This window comes from Schistocerca gregaria, chromosome 1, assembly GCF_023897955.1.
Source record: "Schistocerca gregaria isolate iqSchGreg1 chromosome 1, iqSchGreg1.2, whole genome shotgun sequence".
Lineage (NCBI taxonomy): Eukaryota > Metazoa > Arthropoda > Insecta > Orthoptera > Acrididae > Schistocerca > Schistocerca gregaria.
Window position 1 is genome coordinate 627,447,614 of NC_064920.1, and position 21,598 is coordinate 627,469,211.

The 21,598-nt window shown below is 38.5% G+C and overlaps 2 protein-coding genes across 5 annotated transcripts in view; one reads left to right on the forward strand and one right to left on the reverse strand.

Moving 5' to 3' along the window:
- LOC126359728 (uncharacterized) overlaps positions 1 to 21,598 on the forward strand; it is a 230,326-nt gene that overhangs the window by 173,943 nt on the left and 34,785 nt on the right. The gene's annotated exons all lie outside the window — the stretch shown is intronic.
- The window catches only part of LOC126359655 (calpain-A), a 573,819-nt gene that overhangs the window by 13,757 nt on the left and 538,464 nt on the right, over positions 1 to 21,598 (reverse strand). For all 4 annotated transcript variants that reach the window (XM_050007648.1, XM_050007650.1, XM_050007649.1 and 1 more), the window contains 3 exons: positions 9,786 to 9,887; positions 2,426 to 2,553; positions 121 to 316 (listed from right to left, as the gene is read on the reverse strand). In XM_050007648.1, coding sequence (XP_049863605.1) covers positions 121 to 316; positions 2,426 to 2,553; positions 9,786 to 9,887 — 426 coding nt within the window. The remainder of the gene's footprint in view (positions 1 to 120; positions 317 to 2,425; positions 2,554 to 9,785; positions 9,888 to 21,598) is intronic.

The following is a 21,598-nucleotide window of genomic DNA, read 5'->3' on the forward strand; positions in this document are numbered from 1 at the left end:
TCCTTCTCACTCGAAAGCAATTTTAAATAATGAAAAATTCTATGTATTCAGTAATAATACTTACTCAAAACCTTGTGAAAGGTACTAACAATTACAAGATCAAATTATCTGAATACTCACCTATCATTGCTTTTAGCTTGACAGCACACATCATAAAATCATCAAATGTTATTTTCCCATCTACAGTTCCATACCTATGCATCAGTATGTTCAGTATGTGGTTGTTTAACCTGTAACCTGCAGCATTTAGTGCCTGTCTCAGCTCAAAAGCACTGAATACACCAGAGTTTTCTTTATCATGCATTTTGAATATGGTCTGCAAGAAAAAATTCAGTTCTGTTAATTAGCAATACCAAGTAAATTTTTAATTTTGAACAGTAGTCTATGTTTAAGCACATGGACATAATTCTAATAAATGCACGTATGATTTAGTGAAAAAAATACAAAATGGATTATATTAAGAATGAACATGTTAAGTGTCTAAGACTTTGCAGTAGCCACCAGACAGAACGTGGGAAACGCACATCAGCACGGCGCATCACGGACAGTAGTTGCTGCAAGTAAAGTCCCGCCCACCAGAGGGCATGCAAGAATTCGGCCACGCCCTCTGCCGGCGGAACAACAACTACTCAGGCAGCACGGGCCATGCCCAGCCAGTTCACATCAGGCATGCCTAGCAGACAGTCCCGGTCTACACTAGGTGAAGTGCGACGGAAACGTGAATTGTGTTACTACACAATTGGCGTGTTGCATCGTCGTTCTGGTTTCGCAGCAGACGGAGCTCATGGCAACCATGAAACAAGTGCTTCCGGCATTGCTCTCCCTGCAGTCTGCTCCAGCGCCGTTGCCTCCTCCCTTTAACCTGTATGACGAGATGGCGGAGGATTGGAACACACATGAACATCGCCTTTGGCAGCATTTCCAGGCGTGTCATGTTGCCAATGTCGAGGTATGTCGTGCTCTTTTCTTGTCTTGGATATCTCCCTTGCTGTATGAAGTTTTGCGGCAGCTAGCGCCGTTGCAGGAACCCTCGTCCTCCTCCCTATTATCACCACCGCATGCATGTTGTGGCAGCTAGGCTTGAGTTTTATCAATGCAAGAAACAGTCCCATCAGTCTTACCGGGTGTGGGCCGCTACACTGCACGGTCTTAGTCGGCTCTATACCTTGCAGGTGGGGGACCGGGAGGTACGTCATCACCAAAATCAGCTACGTCCACGTTTGGGCACCCACCATCTGACCCCTTGGTCGCCGGCATCCCCATTGCCGGCACCCGTGTTGTTTTCTCAGGAGACACTACCGCCCCTCCCACCTGTGACTCCGCCACACTGCAAGGGTTCTCAGCTTTGGCGGCCTCCAGTAGCTCCAGCACCGGCATCGCCATCATTAGAGATGCCACGGCGAGAGCTGGCTCCCCTCGCGGGCCCAGTTCACCTGTGGTCATCCCTTCTCCACCGTCCGCGCCATTGGGTCTTGCCCCTCCTGAGGTGGACTGGGATCCAGTGTTCAACATCTCGTCGCCCGTTCTGCCCCAGGCTCCGGTGGTGGGACGACTGGGGCCTCTTCGTGTGGGTCACTTCCAACCGTATTCGAAGGTTCCGGCTCGAGGGTTGGCAGATCCTCCTGACTCCAGCCTTCCAATGGACATGGAGGTCATCGCTACTGCATGACGCTCCACCGAAGGAGGAGGAGTGCAGTAGCCACCAGAAAGATTGCGGGATGCGCACATCGCCATGGCGCGTCACGGACAGTAGTTGCCGCAAGTGAAGTCCCGCCCACCAGAGGGCACGCAAGAATTCAGCCGCGCCCTCTGCCGGCAGAACAACAGCAATTCAGGCAGCACGGGCCATGCCCAGCCAGTTCACATTGGGCATGTCAAGCAGACAGTCCCGGTCTACACTAGGTGAAGTGCGACGAAAATGTGAATCGTGTTACTACAGACTTTTAGAGTGAAGTGCAATACACAGATTTAACTTGCCCCTGAAAAACATGCACACCATTATTTGTGATGAAATGTCAAATTCACTGAATATTCGGGTAGAGCTGATAAACTGATTCACACTTGTTTGTAAAGAGTGAATGGAGGAAAAATGGATGACAAAATGTCTGTTGCATGAATCTCAATTAACATAGGTCTTAGGAATATACATTATAAGTGCTTGTGTTGTATAGTTCAAACACAATACTTAGCATTGGATTGAAAAATTCTTAAGCAGCTACCCATAAAAGCCAAAGAAATAATCAAGGAAAATGTGTGCTGTATTGCTTAATCATGAGACATTCCAAAACGTTTAAGTGAAATCTACAATAAATGAAAAAAATAGTTATTGAAAAGTTGACTTTCACAGCCTTCCATTCCAACGAGTGAAATAAACATTAAGAAAAAAATTCAAAGAAATGAATACTCTAAAAGAATAAATTCTTACTCTCCAGTGCCTGATGTCTGTCCACAATGCTTTGAATTCTTCATACCCAAGCTTTCCTGATCTGTCTACATCCATCATGGCTATCATGCTGCGACAAGTATCTTTAGAGAAACCTTGCCGCTTGACATCTGTAGAGAAATTAAAGAAGGTATGTACAGTTAAGTATTAGCTCATAGTGGAGTATAAGTGAAATTAAGTTTTTCCTAGTGAAAACATAGTTCTCAGAATAGAATACATACTATCTCCAGAGAAAAATCAGGCTAGTACTGCAATACACTAGTCATAGCTTTATTGAAGAACTCGTGTAGATAAGAGCAAAGTAATCTAAGAAAACTGAGTAATAGACCTAATCACTTCCCACACCAATATTTGGCCCTTTTTTTCTATGAATTAGTTTCATGCCATTTTATTCTGCATTTTAAACAAAAGGAATCGTGCTGCTGTTGAGGACAATAATGATGATGATGATGACGACGATGATGATGGTGGTGGTGATGGTGGTGGTGGTGGTGGTGTTAGGAGGGGGAGGGGGAAGATGAAGCAGGTTCTTTGCAAGACCACCACCATTTTTATTTAGTTTTAGTTTGAAACAACATGTAAAGCATGTTTCATCCTATACTGAAGCATTTATCTATTATGAGCTTGCTGAAGGACATCTCAAATATCTGGGAAGAAATAGAATAGACAGGATGAACACTTTTCTGGTGCTGTTTAAGTACATTCACAATTTTCCTGAACTAATGACATAACATTTGCACAGCTGTATGCTATTTGTAATCACATACAGGTTTGCAAAAGTTATATATTTTTTGCAAGATTCTTGAAGCAGTATATTACTACCGCATCAGAACTAAATCCAATATTATTCTGACTGTTAAAGAAATTCAAATCATCATACCATGTTTTCCATCTGTCAATTACTTCTTTTATTTCTTCCTTTAAGCCAATGTCACTTAAGTAATACACATGTTGTGGCTCCTGATAAAACAGGGGAAATGAGTAGTCTGAAAAAGTTATAAGACTCTTGAACTGAGAGACTGAAGAGATTGCTAGCTTCTAGTCAAGTTTCTTGCATATGCAATCTATTAGGCAATGCTAAAAATTTTATTTCCTGGCGATACGAATGATTCTGATAACCTAACCTATGCTTCCTGAAGAGTTTCAGGGGTACCCACCCAGATAACTGACTGATTTAGCCTTTTAACATTAGCCAGCATGGTCTTGTTATGCTGTGAATGGCTGGAAATAAGGAGAAAGTATAGTCATTATATTCTCAGGACAGGTAACTCTATGTATGTCGTAATGAAGAAAAGAAAGGTTCAGGAGCGGGATTAAAACTCAAGGTGAAATGATATCAACAATATGATCGATGATGACATTCCTATCCTGAGTGAAAGTGAAGAAGAATTCCATGACATGCAGAATGAAATGAACAGTCTAATGAGTACAGAATAGTGATTGAGAGTAAATCGAAGAAAGACTAAAGTAATGAGAAGTAGCTGAAATGAGAACAGTGAGAAACTTATCAGGATTGATGGTCACAAAATAGATGAAGTTAAGGAATTCTGCTACCTAGGCAGTAAAATAACGAATGACAAATGGAGCAAGGAGAACATCAAAAGCAGACTAGCAATGGCAAAAAGGGCGTTCCAGGCCAAGACAAGTCTACTAATATCAAATATCAACCTTAATTTGAGGAAGAAATTTCTGAGAATGTATGTCTGGAGTACAGCATTGTATGGTAGTCAAATATGGACCGTGGGAAAAATGGAGCAGAAGAGAATCGAAGCAGCTGAGATGTGGTGAAAATTAGGTGCGCTGATAAGGTAAGGAATGAGGAGGTTCTGAGCAGAATTTGAGAGGAAAGGAACTTGTGGAAAACATTGATAAGGAGAAGGGACAGAATGATAGGACATCTTGTTATGACATGAGGGAATGACTTCTGTGGTACTAGAGGAAGCTGTAGAGGGCAGAATCTGTAGAGGAAGACTGAGATTGGAATACATCCATCAAATAATTGAGGACGTATATTGCAAGTGCTACTCTGAGATGAAGAGGTTAGCACAGGAGAGGAATTCGTGGCAGGCCACTTCAAACCAGTCAGAACACTGATGATGGGAAAAAAAGAAATTTAAAAAAAGTGAAGGTAGAATGAAAACTACAGAACAGAATCAGTACACTGCCTGCAGCATACTGAACTAAGCTCTGAAAACAAAAACATGGCTAGTTACTGATGCTGAAACCAAGTTTCAAGAGAAGTTCTGCAGTCCTGTGTTTGAACAGGTGACAGATTAAACTCACGGTAGGACTAACGACTGGCCATGAGGACCTTAAGAAACGCCTTTATATGATGGGTATCGAGAAAGGTGTATGTTGTGTGGTTAGAAGAATGAATGCACATCGGGCCTAATATTTCAATGTGCAAATCAATACTAAAGAAAAAAGAATGGATATATAGATGAGGTATGAATGGGAAATTAATATGAAGGCAATATTGTAGGAAGGGGAGGGGTGTGGATGAAGTTGAGATGGGAGACAATACCCCCCTGAGTAGACGACACTTCCTCAGAATTATTTAGCCTGTTTGGTGAACATAATCTCAGAACTATTTCAACTATAATGCAAGATATATCCTACAGCTGAAACAGCCTCAAACTTCAAGATAAATGTAGTAATTCCAGTTCCAAAAAAGGTATGTGCCGACAGAATGAAATATTACTAAACCAAGAGTTTAATAAGACACGATTGTAAAACAATGATTCAAATAACTCACAGAAAAAGGATAAAAACTGGCAGAAGCTGACTTCAGGGAAGATCAATTTAGGCTGCAGAGATATTTAGAAACACTTTTGGCAATACTTACGCTACAACTTCAAAGACAGTTTAAGAAGGACAGACTTATGTTTGTAGTGTTTTTAGATGACAATGTTGACTAAAAAACAGTTCTTGAAATTCTTTAGTTATCAAGGATATAATACACCAAGCAAAAGGTCATTTAAAACTTAGACAAAAGATTACAGTTATAAGAATCAAAGAACATGAAAGGGAAGCAGTAGGTGAGAAGAGAGAGAGGTTTGTAGTTGGGCCAACATTATTCAGTCTGTATATTGGGCAAGCTGTGAAGGAAAGTAAAGAAAATTTGGAAAGGGAATTAAAGTTCAGGTAGAAGAAATAAAAACTCTGCATTTTGCCAATGACATTGTATTTCATCAGAAATAATAGCAAATTACTTGGAAAATGAGTTTAATGGAATTGTTAGTGTCCTGAAAAGAAGTTGTAAGATGATCAAGTAAATTAAAATACGGTTAATGAAATTCTCAGGGAATTAGATAAGGAAATGAGGCACTAAATGTAGCAGATGGGTATTTTGCTTTTTGGACAGCAAAATAACTGATGACAGCAGAAGAAGATGTAAAATGCAGATGGGCAATATCAAAAAGAGCATGCCTGAAAAGCAGAAATTTGCTAACCATTTCACTTGTGCATTTTTTTGTAGCAACTCAGTGAAGATAAATTTTCTGCTTTCCTAATTGAATTGTGATCTACTGACTATTTATTTTTTGAAAATTTTATTTTTGTGATTTAGGACCATCACCATGGCATCTTTGTGAGGTATTAAAACTATAGTGGTAAATGGATTTCCCATTGCCCTTTTGTGAGCTGTTACGCATTGCCGTTACACTAAAAATATAATGAAGTGTTTACTGCTTTTATTTTATGTTTTCTTTTACTTTACCTAGAAAATAATTCTTACCGATATGAAACTTTACTTATCACAATGTGAAATAATCCTTGAAACTTTATCACACAATAAAGTATGAGGCAATAAAGGTATGAGCTGATACAGTTCACAATAATGTGCACTGCAGTAGCAAAGCTGTGTGTTCTGATCACAGTAATGATCCCATGACAAAAGAAATTGATTGCTGTAGCAGTTTTCATACACCTGGTGTAGCATGCTACTGCAAGATGTCAGGCATAGACAAAAGTGGTGAGACATATTCCCAAAAGCTTTGGCATATCCCTCATAAGCTGGTAAGCAAGCTTCCCAAGGAGCACAAATGCCAGATTGATTGTGTCGTAAGTGTACTTCCCAAGTCCCTTCCATAAACTACTTTAGTGACAACCATACTTCCCAATAATCATTAAAAGATCATTATTTGGTGGGATGTATACTCCCACAGTCCTGAAGGCTATATTTCACAACAAACAGAAAGTACAGCTGTTGCAGCAGACTGCCACTAGATGCCAGGAGCGTATCAAACTGGTAACATATATTTCCTTAAATGCTGTAAAGAGATACATTTGGTGGGAAGTATATCCCCCACTGCCCATGAAAGAGTTAACATGTAATGCACATTTATCTAAAACAGGAGTTATTGTAGTCTATTGACAACTTTTCAATCGTGATTACAGAGAGTGGACAAAATAATAGTTTTTAACTGTTTATGAACAATTTTCTTTATAAAGAAATTATATGTAATATGATAAATTATTTAACTCTGAAGCAGTCTGTCTAGTCATGACTGGTACACAATGAAGAACTAACAACAATAAAAATGTTCTCTGAAGCAATTTATTTGGAGGGTAGCCTGATGGGTGAGCTGAATAAGTGATCAGGAAATACTGAACCATATTTGTGGGGGGAGAAAAAAAAAATAAAAAAAATTACGGTTCAACTTGATTAAAACAAAGTATCAGTTGATAGGATACATGCTGAGGCATCAAGAAATCATCTGTTTGGTAATGAAGGAGGTAAAAACTGTAGAGGAAGACTAAGGCAACAGTAAACTAATTCACATATCATCATCATCATCATCATCATCATCATCATCATCATCATCATCGGGGGTGGTTGTGGTGCTGCTGCTACCACCACCACCACCACCACCACCACCACCACCCCTGCCGCTGCCGCCAGTGTTCTTACTGGTGTGGTTGCTTAAATTTGAATAAATGACTACTTTTCGAACTTTAGAAGGTATTATACATCACCTTACCCATCAGTAATGTGAAAGAATTTGCATTAAACTCCGAGTATTTGAAGTCAAAAAGCTTTTACTCTGCAAGTGAACTTCCCGAAAGACATACATGAACCTTTAAAGCTATGATACGCGTGTCTTTGGTGTGAATTTCTTGCTATAACTTCTTTGATGGATCAAAATCTGCATAAGAAAGTCTAATGAAGGGTATAAAATGGACGGTGTAGTAAGAAGACAACTCTTATTTCTTTTCTAATGACATTGTTTCATATCACTTTAACTGACCAATAGAAAAGATCTTAAAGTCTTCATTCCCATATGTGACAGCGTTATTTGTATTTGTAGTAGTAGTAGTAGTAGTAGTAGTAGTAGTAGTAGTAGAAGTAGTAGTAATAGAATTTGATTATTAGTAGCAGGAAGGGTGAACAATATAATCTTCATGGTGTGTTTTGTTTGTAAGAAACAATTACTATACAAGTCACACAACACACATTCTAAATCCAATACAAGCAGAATATTTAACCTACATTATGACCTACAGAACCTTAACATGCTGCAGGATGGCATGCATTGCACCAGCACGAAAGAGTTCAATATTCTCTCTTGTCACATTACATTTTCTGTCAGTGAAACATCAATACGTAAATAGTTTTTTTAAGCAGTTCCTAATACAAAAATATCCAAACCAATAGGAATATTCTCTCTAACTGTTGAAACATATGCAGCTCTATTGTCATCAGCAACCTATTGCTTAGGACTTTGTTTTCTGTCTGTATTAAGTGTAAGCAATCTGATACCAAAATAATTTTGACCATAATCTAGATAACTATTTAACACGATGTAATCTAGTTTTATCCAGCAGAATCTGAGAATTGTCAATGAATATTTTTGATCACTTATATTCTTTACTTTATAACAGCTTTATTTTCTTTTTAATCTCTCTTCATTTATCTTATTTGCTCATGTTCCACTCATTATTTTAGAAGAATTGTGATAAACTTCAGAAAATACAGCACTTGCTGTTGAATTAACAGTCATTTGTAAGTATTTCTTATATCTGATGTCTTTTAACAAATTTCGTATTAATCTTTATAGCCTTCTTTTTTTTATATATATCATCCATCACCGAAACAAATTATTAATCGTATCTACAAAATTCAAAATATAAAAATAAAACCATCCAAGAAATTGCTTGAATGGCAATTTTATGTTTCCTTTTCCCTAAACTCTTTTTCTCACAATTTGAATTTCTGGTATTTTAGTGGAAGCAAGAAACTGGTTTGTCTGATCACCTATCAGTCTGCTATTGGATGCATTCTTTAGGTCTCACACTTTTCAATAAAATGACATGCTAACTGCAATTAATAAACAATTTTAATAATTAATGAGATCTTACAAATTTTGCACACAGTCTCAAAGAATCAAATGAAACATCATGACAGCCAAAGTCGTGAAATATTTTCCTTTCATTTTTGATGCTATTTTGCTAGAAAGATCTGACTAAAACAAAATTTCAAAGAAAACTTCATATAACGGCAAATTGTTTACCTGTACTTGCTTTCATGGCATAGCCAAGATAAAGACACTTCGTGTACATGTATTTTTTATTGTACCTGGAAGTTATTAGCTTATGAAAGTCATGTTGATTGCTTTTGATTTATAGTTTTTTTACACTTCAGTGAGTTTATTTTTAATACAGAGAAATTTTGTAATAATGAACATTTTAAGAATGCATTTTAACCTTGCAACATTTCTGCATATTAGTTTTCTTGTCATCTCATGTTTCAATTCTAACTCAAAACTGTCTCAGCAATAGATCTCAGAAAATGTTATCCTAATGAATAATTTAGTAATGTTGTCTCTGACTTAAATAATTGCAAGAAACTTTCTCTAACAAAGCACATATTGAAATTTCATTAACTCTACCATGCCATAAACTTGAGCTGAAGCTATTCAAAGAACTATATTAAAAACCTCTAACCATGCACTTCATATATGTAATTTTGTACAATAACCATGCACTTACAAATATAATTCCATATCTACAAATGGCATGATTACTGGTGTGGTCATTATAACAGAATTTGAGAGTGGATCTTCCATTGAAAAGATGCTGCCCTCAAAATTTATTTATGGGTCGTTATCCTAATATTTCATTAAAACAACCACGTTGTCAACACAACTAAGCACATTATTATCAATTAAGTCACCTCTCATTATATTCTATTTAAAAAAAAAACCATTTCACAGTTATTTACTTTGGTCAATCAACATTTTATGAAAAGCATGGGAAGAAGCCACACTTAACCATCACCCTTAGGAGAACATAACATAAAATCAAAATTTGGCATATCAACCCTGTCCTGTAAACTGCTTACCAAATGCCTGAGCAAGTGGGGTGTCACGACACACTAATCCACACAGGAGTGAAAGTACTGTGGTGATGATATCCTGTGATTCTGAACTATCCCTAGGCATCTCTATTAACAATAAAGAGGAATTATGATCAGCATATTACAAAACAAAAAAACAAACAAAACATTATAAAATATTTGCAGACACAGCTCACAAATGTAAAAACAAAAACATGGTAAAGCAAAATGCAAAACTGCAGACTTTAAAACAAGCATTCCAGTTAACACATATCACTATTTTTTTCTTGAATACAGCTAAAACACATACATTAATCACAGTGTTACATTTAGCCACAGAGTTTGGGGCAGTTTCATGAGAATACAGTTTTAACTGCCTACCATTTAAGAACTTCACTATTCACAATATGTGTACTTTGTTAAATTACACAAGTTGTACAGTATGTGTATTTTTAACCATGCTCCCCAGTCAAAGGAAAAGGCAAAGTGTAGGTAACAGTTCATGATTATTAATGGAATGACATTTTATACTGTAGTGGAAACAAAATACGTTACAATTCTTCAGGGCAGTTGTATGTAATGTTTACACTGTGTTAACACATTTTTGAAAAATATGTACTGCCTTCAGTGGTTTTAAATACCACATTAGGTGGATTATGAAAAAAAAATAATACTGATTTTTTCTGTTATTTAAGAATGAAAAGATGTGAAAATAGATAAGTAGAAATTAGAGTGTTGTTTGTGCCTGCTCTTTATGTGTAGTAGTAGTAGTATTAGTAGTAGCAGTATATTTTAAGAAGAAGCAACTTACTTATCACATAATCATTTAAAGTGCTCATCAAAATTACTGTCAATACTACTTATACTCCACAGTTCACTTCCTTCAAAACTTCACCACAGTTCCTGTGTCATTACCACCAAGACTTCTTGCTGGTCACTGTAGATGCCATATCCTTGTACACCAACCTCTCCCATGCCAGTGTCCTTGTGTCCATGGAAAACTATCTTTTCCCTACATCATTCTGATGCCAAATCCACCAATTCTTTCCTAACCCTCCTAGCCAGCCACATCCTCATTCACTTTTGAAGGACAAATCCATAAATAAATTGGATGTGGTGCCACAGGTAATCACAGGGCACACTCCTATGCAAACTCATTTATGGGCCCTCTCGAGGAATTCTTCCTATCCACTGAACACCTAAAATCACACCAATGTTCAGGAGTTGCTTCCTGCTAACCTGCCAGCAAGACACATTCGCTCTGGAATTTCTCACTCACATGGAAGTGGACAATGAATGGCCATGGAACATTCTGTGGGCAGGTTAAGCACTTTTCCATCTCCAAGAACATGTCAAGTACGCAGGATTGCAGAATATGGGCAACGAAAAATCTGCACACACATCAACCAGTACCACTTCATTCTGCAAATTGTGAGAGTATACAATACCTAAAGCCATCCTAATGATTTTATTTATTTTGTTGCAACCAGTTTTGGCACTGCAATGTGCCATGTCCAGGTTGTAGTTTATGTGGAAGAGGTTGATACAATCCCTATATATATCACATCAGTAGCCAGCATAACTGGATATGCAGATAATCTGAAAACTTTGGTGTCAGTAAACCAACCATCAACTACCAACTGGCAGTTAAGAAACAGTGCCATCTATTGGTAAAATTTTCATTAATTTTCTTTTTCTACCCTGCATCAATAATACACTGCCTGAATTTGATATTTTGATCTGTAATTCTTTTTATAGAGTGTTTTGAAACTGCACCTTTAATCATGGACATCTTTTACATCTGTTCATATCAAATGTACCCACCTACAGAACTATCTTCTCTTAGACAACCGTTAACTGTACCATGTTAGAAAGTCTCGCCCTCATCACCTCACCACCCAAGGATGCAGCAGCAGGAGTTATTCAAATATACCAGAAACTTTACCAAAGCCTTCACTGATTGGCAGTATCCCACCTAGCTCATCTAACCAGATCTTCCTGTCATTTCCTCCTCCAACACCAATAAACTTGTTAACCAGCCACTGACCAGCTCTCATCTTATTGCCCAGTATCACTACGGGCTTGAAAAGCTCAAACCATATCTGTCACCAGGGCTTCGACTAACTCTCGCCATACCCTGAGATGAGGGTATCCAACCAAAATTCCTACCTCCATCACTCAAAGCAGTGTTCCATCACTCAGACACCTTATATGATATCATTGTTCTCCATATTCCAATCCTGCTACTGATCCTTCCCCCTGGGTCAGTCCCTTGTGGTCAGCACAGGTACAAGATCTGCCCCTTACACCACCCACCACCATCTACTTCAGTCTAGTCACACAGGCATTCCCTACTCAACAAAAGGCAGAGCCACATGTGAAATCAGGCAGATAATGTATCAGCTATGCTGCAACTAATGCACAGCATTCTATGAGGGCATGAGGAATAACCAATTTTCTTCTTGTATGAATGACCACTGCCAAACTGTTGCAAATCAAAACTTAGCATCCAGTTGCTGAACATAAATGACTCCAACAGCTGCTTCCATATGTTTGCCATTTGGATACTCCCTTTCAGCCCAAGTTTCTCTGGATTACACCTGTGATAATGCTCTCCAGTACATCCTACGCTCTTGCAATCTCCTGGCCTGAACCTCCACTAATTTGTTTTGCACTGTCTCACCTTTTCCATTCTCCCTTCTGTCCTCACCACTACTCCTCTATCCAGATTGTGTACTGCCTTCTCGCCTTCTCCTATCACTCTTAACACCCCCCCCCCCCCCCCCCTCTCCCGCAATCCCCCAACATACACCACATGTGGGCCCTCTCTCTCTCTCTCTCTCTCTCTCTCTCTCTCGTGTGTGTGTTTACCTAGTGGGATAGTGTTTCTGGTTATGTGTTTCTATGTTCCACACATCAGTTCATGAGTGGTTGCCTCTCTCTTATTCTATGTATCATTCCTATTTTTAAATTAGAAATAAAGCAGCATAATTCATGGCAGTTCTCCTCAAACACATCTTCAGTTGTTCTACATTGCACATAAAGGTCACTCAGCAATGCTTGAAAACAAAGATTTCCATGCATTCCATGGACCAGTCCTAATTTGGATGGGTGTCACAGGAATGCTCTTCTTGCTAATAAACAACACAGCACAACATACCATAGGCATGCAGTCTGTGACAAATTACAATATAAATATGTTGCTTTAGTAAGTGGATTTTTCATATTTTTAGAACAGCTCTTTAACTGAAGTGCCCCACAGTATATCACAAAGGCAATCTCTAAGTTACAGGTACCTGCTCATTCTGCACACGATTATTAATAAGAGGCTTAGTGACAGTATTCATTCATGGGAAGTGAAAAAGATGTGTCCTTGGTTAATTTTGTTTTATGGTTTCGATACCTTTGTGACATGTACTTTCCTTATAGCAGACACACCTGAGTCACAGATAGGCACAAAAAAGACTGTCACAGTAAGGCCTTTGTTGAAAATAGACGACACATGCACACAATGTGGCTTCAGCTGCCAGAGGCTGCAGTCACGTGTGTGTGTGTGTGTGTGTGTGTGTGTGTGTGTGTGTGTGTGTGTGTGTGTGTGTGTGCACGCGTGCAATTTTCAATAGAGGCCTTGTTGGCCGAGAGCTTATAGTCTTTCTATTGTGCCTATCTGCGACTCAGCATATCCACTATAAAGTAAGTGGCAACTTTCCTTTTCATAATATTGCTACATTACATCCTGGATATTCCATTGTTTGATACATACTTTCATTACACAGCAAAGCAACTCTTAGAATTTCTAAATTTTATGAAGGATACTAATTTTAATGTGAAGTTTGTTGGCAAAAATTTCAATTTTGAATGTACAGGTACTCAAAGCCTGAGAGAGAGAGAGAGAGAGAGAGAGAGAGAGAGAGAGAGAGGAGTGATCAAAACATTGGTGAATTGGGCTAAATTAATCTGAACCACATTAATTTTAGAGTGAGCTCTATCTTTTAATAACTGCTTCCAGAAGAAACAGTTACTATGACAAAGAGACATAGCCACTGTATTGTAAGAGATCTGGAGTTTCTAGTGAAAAAGAACTAACTTAAGGAAAAGTTTTCCTCTCATTCATAAAAACAGTCAGAGAGTGCATCAGAACATTCTAACACAAGATGGTATTGACACAGTGTTCAAACAAAAATGAAAGGGGGGTGAATATGTGAACCTTGTGAAAGACCTACACCCACCATTTACCACAGCAGGAGTGTACAAAATCCCTAGCACATGTGGTCAAGTGTATGCGGGAATTAGAAAAAGAAGCATTAACACACTGCTTAAGGTACACAAGAGCAACTGTTGTTTGGGAAATATTGATGAAATGGCAGTAGTATGACATGCACTGGAACCAGGGACCCCCAAATTTGTGTGTGTGATATGCATTAAGATTAAGATCCTACCACAACTATGCTATGATGTACAAAGAAGACAGACATTCAATAGCACAAAAACAATGTTGACCAAAAAGGAGGGGGACTGAAACTAGACAAGTTATGGTCTTTAATGCTAAATAAAGCAAACAATGCTACTTCTTCTCCACTGCACACTTTGTAACATACATCAATGTGAGCCCACTATCTCAGGCAACTGTCTGATGACATGGTGACTTGACAGTTGTGTGAGTAAGTGGAAACAGTTTGGCTTGCTAAGAAGTTTGAAACTGCTATCTAAGTCTTTATAGCCTCTGATGATTTCTCTGACATTAGGAGAAAAATATTAGGCACAGAAATACATGTTGCACCACAGCCTAATGCCTACGAGATGAAATTGACAAATGACAAATACCAGCTGTGAAAGCCTGCACTGAGTAAAAATGGTGTCTTACTATGTGCTGAACGTACTGTAGGAATTCATTCTCTCTTTGTGTGCTACAGTTTGCAAATCTGTAGAGAAGGAAACAACCTGAATTCTACAAGCTATTGGATTTCTAAGATATTGTATGAAGTACATGTGTCAAAGACATACAGATTGAATATGACAGAGTCCAAAAGAATTTTTTTGTTTAAGGTGAACCATGGCCAGTATGCTAAAAACATTTCTTTATTTAGCATTCAGGAATTGTGAACTCTTGAATTAGATCAGTTTTGGATTTTTGTACACTCAATCTCAGGTCTATTCTTGTTACAAAGCCACTTTTAAGTTTCAAAGCATAGTAGTAGTCAAGCAAATAGAGACCGAATACCCAGTAATATGAAACAACATTTAGAAAAAACGAGATACCACATTTCTATACAAATGTGTGATTTGTTTTTTTTTATTTTAATTTTTCATGTGATGGCAGTTTCAATATGCAATTGCACCATCAAAGCGGTCATGTTTAGAGTGTGTCATTAACGGTATGGGCAGCATTAACATTTCAGAAGAAATTTTTTTAACTACTCAGCAGTCATGTCACAAATCTGTGGGACTTACATGGTGTGTGTGTGTGTGTGTGAGAGAGAGAGAGAGAGAGAGAGAGAGAGAGAGAGAGAGAGAGAGACACCCATTGTAATATTTTATTCAACCTTGCACTGTCTGAACAATATGCAACAAGTAGCACTGTCTTCCAAGTGCTCTTTGCTTACAGCTGTACATTCATTATAAAAACACATACGCAAACAAGAACAACAAAGATTCATAAACATTAATAGAAAACTTAATTGGTAACTGTGAATACAAAGATTTCTTAAGAGTTAGTCTGAAAACATATACACAGAAGCATCACACATGTACACATAGAAGAAGCAAGTTTTTTTAGCCACAAAAAAGAGTATGTTAGGTCTCCATTGAGCTCTTTGGAACCCATTTCTTCCATAATGCTAAACTTGGATAGTATAACTGCTTCTTACTGCTTTAGTCATTTCAGTTGTTTTTTTTTGTCAGGAAACAGGTAAAGTATACTTTTTTCCACACAATACTTTGTTCCACAAATAACTCAAATCCAAAATGCATTATATATGTTAATACCAAACACTATGAATAAGTTATTTCAGGAAAAACAGATCTGTTTCCATGCGAAAAGGAAGATCAAACTAACTGCCCTCCATCCATATAGAGAGATTGCATTCTCAGTTGAGGGAATTGTACTTTTGTCTGACACAGTACCAGATGGTATTCAAGTAGTATTTTTCTGCTGTACATGATTCAGACACCACTTTGTACACTACACAGGTTCCTATCTAATTTATCAGTGTTCCTATCTTCTTTCTATGCTAAAGAGCTGTGTCACTATTCTGACAATATACTCTAGTAAATACAACATTATGTTATCTATTTGAAACCACTGGCTACCCTAATGCACCCTCATTAAACAACAGTGGAGTTAATTTTATCCTTGAGTCTCAAATTCTCCTAGATACAGTGAAAGTAGACTTTTGAGCTGTGATACAATTACATTTGGGTTGGTTTTTGTTTCTAATCTGGTTAAGCACCTGAAGGTTTCTGCTTATCTTTTGAGAGATTACAATTTGATCAAAGTATTACAAATTATATTAAGCATATCAGAATTAAAAATCCTTTTTTTTTGTATGGATATCTAGAATGGCTACACACATTTTGACACAAGTATCAGGAGTTTGAAGTACATTTCTACTGTAGTCACATCATTGTTTCTTTCCTTAAAGAGGAACTTATATTATTTCTACTTCTCACTGATATAAATCTTGCTAGACTGTGATGACACTTTTCAATCTGTTGCCATCTTTGTGTATATATATGTCACTTTGCTTTTTAATTTAAACAATCTCTCAGTGAAGTTCAACAATACAATATTATGATATTGCAGTGCCTTTGTTACTCCAAATTACAATTTAATGTCCCTTTGAACATACAGGCATGTCTGAAGCAACAGGCATTGCAGCAATTACAGCCATTATGAAATAGATGAAATGTATTAGCAATTGGGAATATGGACAATCAGCTGTATAACGGAATAATGGCAATGAAAATTTGTGCCTGTCTGGGACTCTAACCCAGAGTTTCCACTTCTCAGAAGCTGCCACCTTAACATATCATATATTTATCTGCCAACACTAGGCAAGCTACTTCCAAGTAAAATGTCTTCCCTGTACAGGAATATACGTAACTGATGTGCGAGTACAGGTTGTACGCACATGGTTCGTAACAGCGAAAATGCACATAAAATATCTTCTGCACCAACCAAAATTTTCACCTTTTAATACTCGTTGATAACTTTTACTGTACTTCTGATTCTGTAAGCCTTATTTCGAAATTATGTTTAATATGTAACTGATGTAATAATGTTTTATGATTCATTTATTTTCTCTCAAATTTCTGTGCCTTTGGAAAAGTGTGACAACCTTCAGTTGCCATGCCAGTGATTATTTGCTTAAATTTCTTTGCCATTGCCTTTTTTAAGATTCTGGAGAATTTATTACCCTGGCAGGCTGGTGACCATTTAATTATGCCCTTTTCAGCTTATCAATGTTTTCTTTATACTATCAGTAATTTTTGTAGTAAATATTAAATGGTACCCTTTTCTCCCCATGTGGTTCATGAGCGATCACAGTATATTCCAACCGTTTCAAAATTGTTATTAGTATTTAGTTTAGAGTAGATTATTACTTTGGAAGAGTCTGTTGTACACTTTCCTCCAACCTAGTGGTGTTATTTTCCTTTGGTAACAATAGCCTTACTCGCTGTAAAAATTTCATTAGGCATATGCGATCATGGTCAGTTATATTGAAATCCAGTAGGACAATTAGGAAGGGGGAGGTTACAGGAAGTTTGGGTCTGGGCACGACTCTTGCTCTGATAGCCTAATGGTAAGGCAACTGCTCACAATAGGTGGGAAATCTGGTTTCGAGGCCCACTCTGGCACAAATTTTCATTTTCATTTTTCCAGTCTACAGCTGACAGTTGTGCATATTCACAACTGTTAATATGTTTCATGTAGTTCAATAGTTTCAAACTTTCAGATTTTAGAACAAAAGCAATACAAATGAATCATATAATATACTATGCATGCTTGTTACTAGCAAAACTTACACTGCACACAATGTAGTGGAGTGTATGCTAATGTTAATCCTCTCATTTCACTACCAACAACAGCTTTCTATATTCATTCACAAGTATCATCTATTTACACTCTTGCTCATAAATTAAGGATAATTGCAGAATGTAGTGCCATAAAACTGGCTCTGATAGCATAGACATAGGGAACACACGACACGGATCTGTAAGTCCACAATATTGGTGATAAGTTGAGAAAACTGTCCCAAAACACGTGCTACAAAGCACCACTGTTTCCTGCACATGTACACCAACATCAATATGAGATATCACCACCACGTACACGTACACAGGTCACACAACGGGTTGGCATACTATGGATGAGGTGGTCAAGCAGTTGCTGGGGCACAGCCTCCCATTCTTGCACCAGTGCCTGTCGGATCTTTTGAAGTGTCCTAGGGGTTTGAATACATGCAGCGATACATCGACTGAGAGCATCCCAGATGTGCTTGATGGGGTTTAGGTCTGAAGAACAGGCAGGCCACTCCATTCGCTTGATATCTTCTGTTTCAATGTTTCTGTTTCGGTGGGTCTGTGCGTCGTCATCCACCAGGAGGAAGGTAGGACACACTGCACCCCTGAAAAGGTGGACATACTGGTGCAAAATGATGTCCCTATACACCTGACCTGTTACAGTTCCTCTGTCAAAGACATTCAGGGGTGTACGTGCACCGATCATAATGCCACCCCACACCATCAACCCAAGACCTCCATAAAGGTCCATTTCAAGAACATTAAGGGGTTGGTATCTGGCTCCTGGTTCATGCCAGATGAAAACCTGGCGAGAATCACTGTTCAGACTATACCTGGACTCATCCGTGCACATACCCTGAGACCACTGTTCCAATGACCATGTACTGTGTTCTTGACACCAGGCTTTACGGGCTCTCCTGTGACCAGTGGTCAGTGGAATACGCCTTGCAGGTCTCGGAGTGAATAAAGCATGTCTGTTCAGTCGTCTGTAGACTGTGTGTCTGGAGGCAACTGTTCCAGTGGCTGCGGTAAGGTCCCGAGCAAGGCTATACCTGCAGTACTCTGTGGCAGTCTGCGGGCACTGATGGTGAGATATCGGTCTTCTTGTTGTGTTGTACACTGTGGACGTCCTGTACTGTAGTGCCTGGACACATTTCTTGTGTACTGGAATTGTTGCCATGATCTTGAGATCACACTTTGTGGCACATGGAGGGCCCGTGCTATGACCTGCTGTGTTTGACTAGTCTTCAGTCACCCTAGTATTCTACTCCTCACAACATCATCAATGTACTCTTTGAGCCATTTTCAACACACAGTCACCATTAGCATGTCTGAAAACATCTGCACACTTACTCGCTGTACCATACTGACATGCACCAACACTCCTCTGTGTATGTGGACTGCTGCCAGCACCACTGTGCGACGAGTGCAGGTCAAATGCACCATATGGTCACACCCCGAGGTGATTTAAACTCACAAACCACCCACCAGAGCATTGTTCACCTGTATCAGCATTATCCTTAATTTATGAGCACGAGTGTAGTTCCGTGTCTCTTAATAACCAGAGTCAAAACACAAATCACAAACAAGTATTACTGACTGGAAATAATTGTTCTGAGTATTTACTAGGCACCAAAATAAGGAAGATGGAGATCTGTTATTGGCACATTGAACGAAATGTAGGCAAATATTTAAATTTTGAAATAAATTTATATTACACTGAAGTTCACTGATCAAAATATCATCATCTTGGTAGTACACTTGCTGCAACACGCTATTTCTGTGTTTTATCTATCCAATGTTGGAATTGTTTAAACATGATTTTGTATGTACAGGATTTATTTGTTAGTGAACAACATTTTATTTTGTCTAACACTCATCCCATCTCTTCAAGCTGCCCTAACAAAATTATCTGGGGAGAAAGGGTGCAGAACTCTTTTCATGCAAATCCTGTTCTCGAGACGCATGACAAGACACTATATAAATTTTGGAGACATTTGTGCAGAATGATTGATACCAGTATTATTCTGGACATTTGCTGTTACACATTTGGCAACGACAATTTATACCCTAAGTGAAGTTAACCTTAATTGCTCATGATAGGAAGCCATTGCTCCAAGTTGCTGACAGAGCACACATCTTGCTCGACTCACTTGCCGTAGTGGCCACATCCTCAACCTCTGTTCACTCCATCCCATACAAGCCTGATGTATCAATTCGATGCAACACTGCCTCTGTTCAAAGGCCACAGAGTGCTCCTGAGGTCTTACAAAAGCTCCATGCTACCATCAAGAGGCTCTCTCACCACCACAGTCTCTTAGTCACAATACCACTCATGCACATCCATATGATGCCTACAATTTAAGAGCAGCCTGCACTGTATGTCAAAAAGGCATTGTACGACTGCTGATCATACTGCATATTGTCTCACTGTCTCATGCTGCTAGCAAATAAGTGATCAAAACACTAGATCACAAAAACTGCCCTTCACCAACCACCATTCAAGCCTAGTCTTTTTAACTGACATGACAATGGATGTCCGCAAACTGCTGGGCACATTCCACCCATAGGTAAAACAACACAGTAAAGTGTCTCTAATTGCAGTTAAAGATTCCGTCATGTGCATATATGGTCACACGACTTTGGAGTTAGACATTGGTCTCACTGAGAACTGCAGTTGGACTTTCATGTTAACCCACATTGATCCACTTATTTTCAGCACTTATTTCCTCAAGCAGGTCCCTCTGACTGTGGGTTTACTAAATGACCGAATAGTACACACTGCTAACAGTCATACTACTCCTGGAGAAAAGGGTTGTTCAACAAAACATAACACACCCAGCAAGAATAATTAATTGCTATCACATCAAAGGAAGGCAAACTCCAAGCATCCTGCAAAACATTAGAACAGCTTAGAGTACCTCCAAAATATGACTGTGCTCCACACACAACAGTATCTGTGTGCAAACTGCAACCTGTAAAGCTACAGGGTATAGCCACATACAGTACAGTGCACCACAACTGAACCAGCTCTGGTCCTCCAGTTTCATCAAGCAACCATCAGATCATGCTGGAATAACTACCACCGACTTCTGGTGGCTACCCAATGACACCAGGTGAACCAATACCTCACACTCATCAACTGCTGTCTCCTACTCATGGCCACACTACCAAACCAGATGTGTCACTGCAGTTAAATGTCCCCCATGCCCAGCCACCAACATGGGGGCTAGGCACAACATCAAACTCAGATTCTATCTCATCTCCAGTGCTCCACACTTTATGAGGGGGAGGACTGTGTGGGAGTGACATAATTGACTAATCGATATGTGACAAGTGATGTGTGTTTACAGCTTCTCATATTCTTTATTGCTGACTGTTCTGCTTGTTTATTACTGTGTATCCAAGTTTTCTTGTATCTATTCACAATAAAGTGGAATTTATTACACCATTATTCCGTATGTGTCCTCCTTATGTAGGCATTAGTGTCCCTACACACACATTTTAGCATACAAAGTGATCATTTGTCACTTCTACAGCTGCATCAAACAGTTCATTAATAACATAAGCATAAATTATTGAAGCATGACTAACTAACTTTCCCAGAAAGCTGTAATATTTTGCTTAGCTCTATAGCAAATTGCAAGAGAATTTATCATGTGTAAATCGATCACTGAATAAAAAATAAATAAAAATAAATACAAAATTAAACTACTCTGTAAACTATTCTGTAAAATTGCTATTTATAGCAATGTAATTTTCTTCTTCACAATTGTTTATGTAACACATTTCACCCA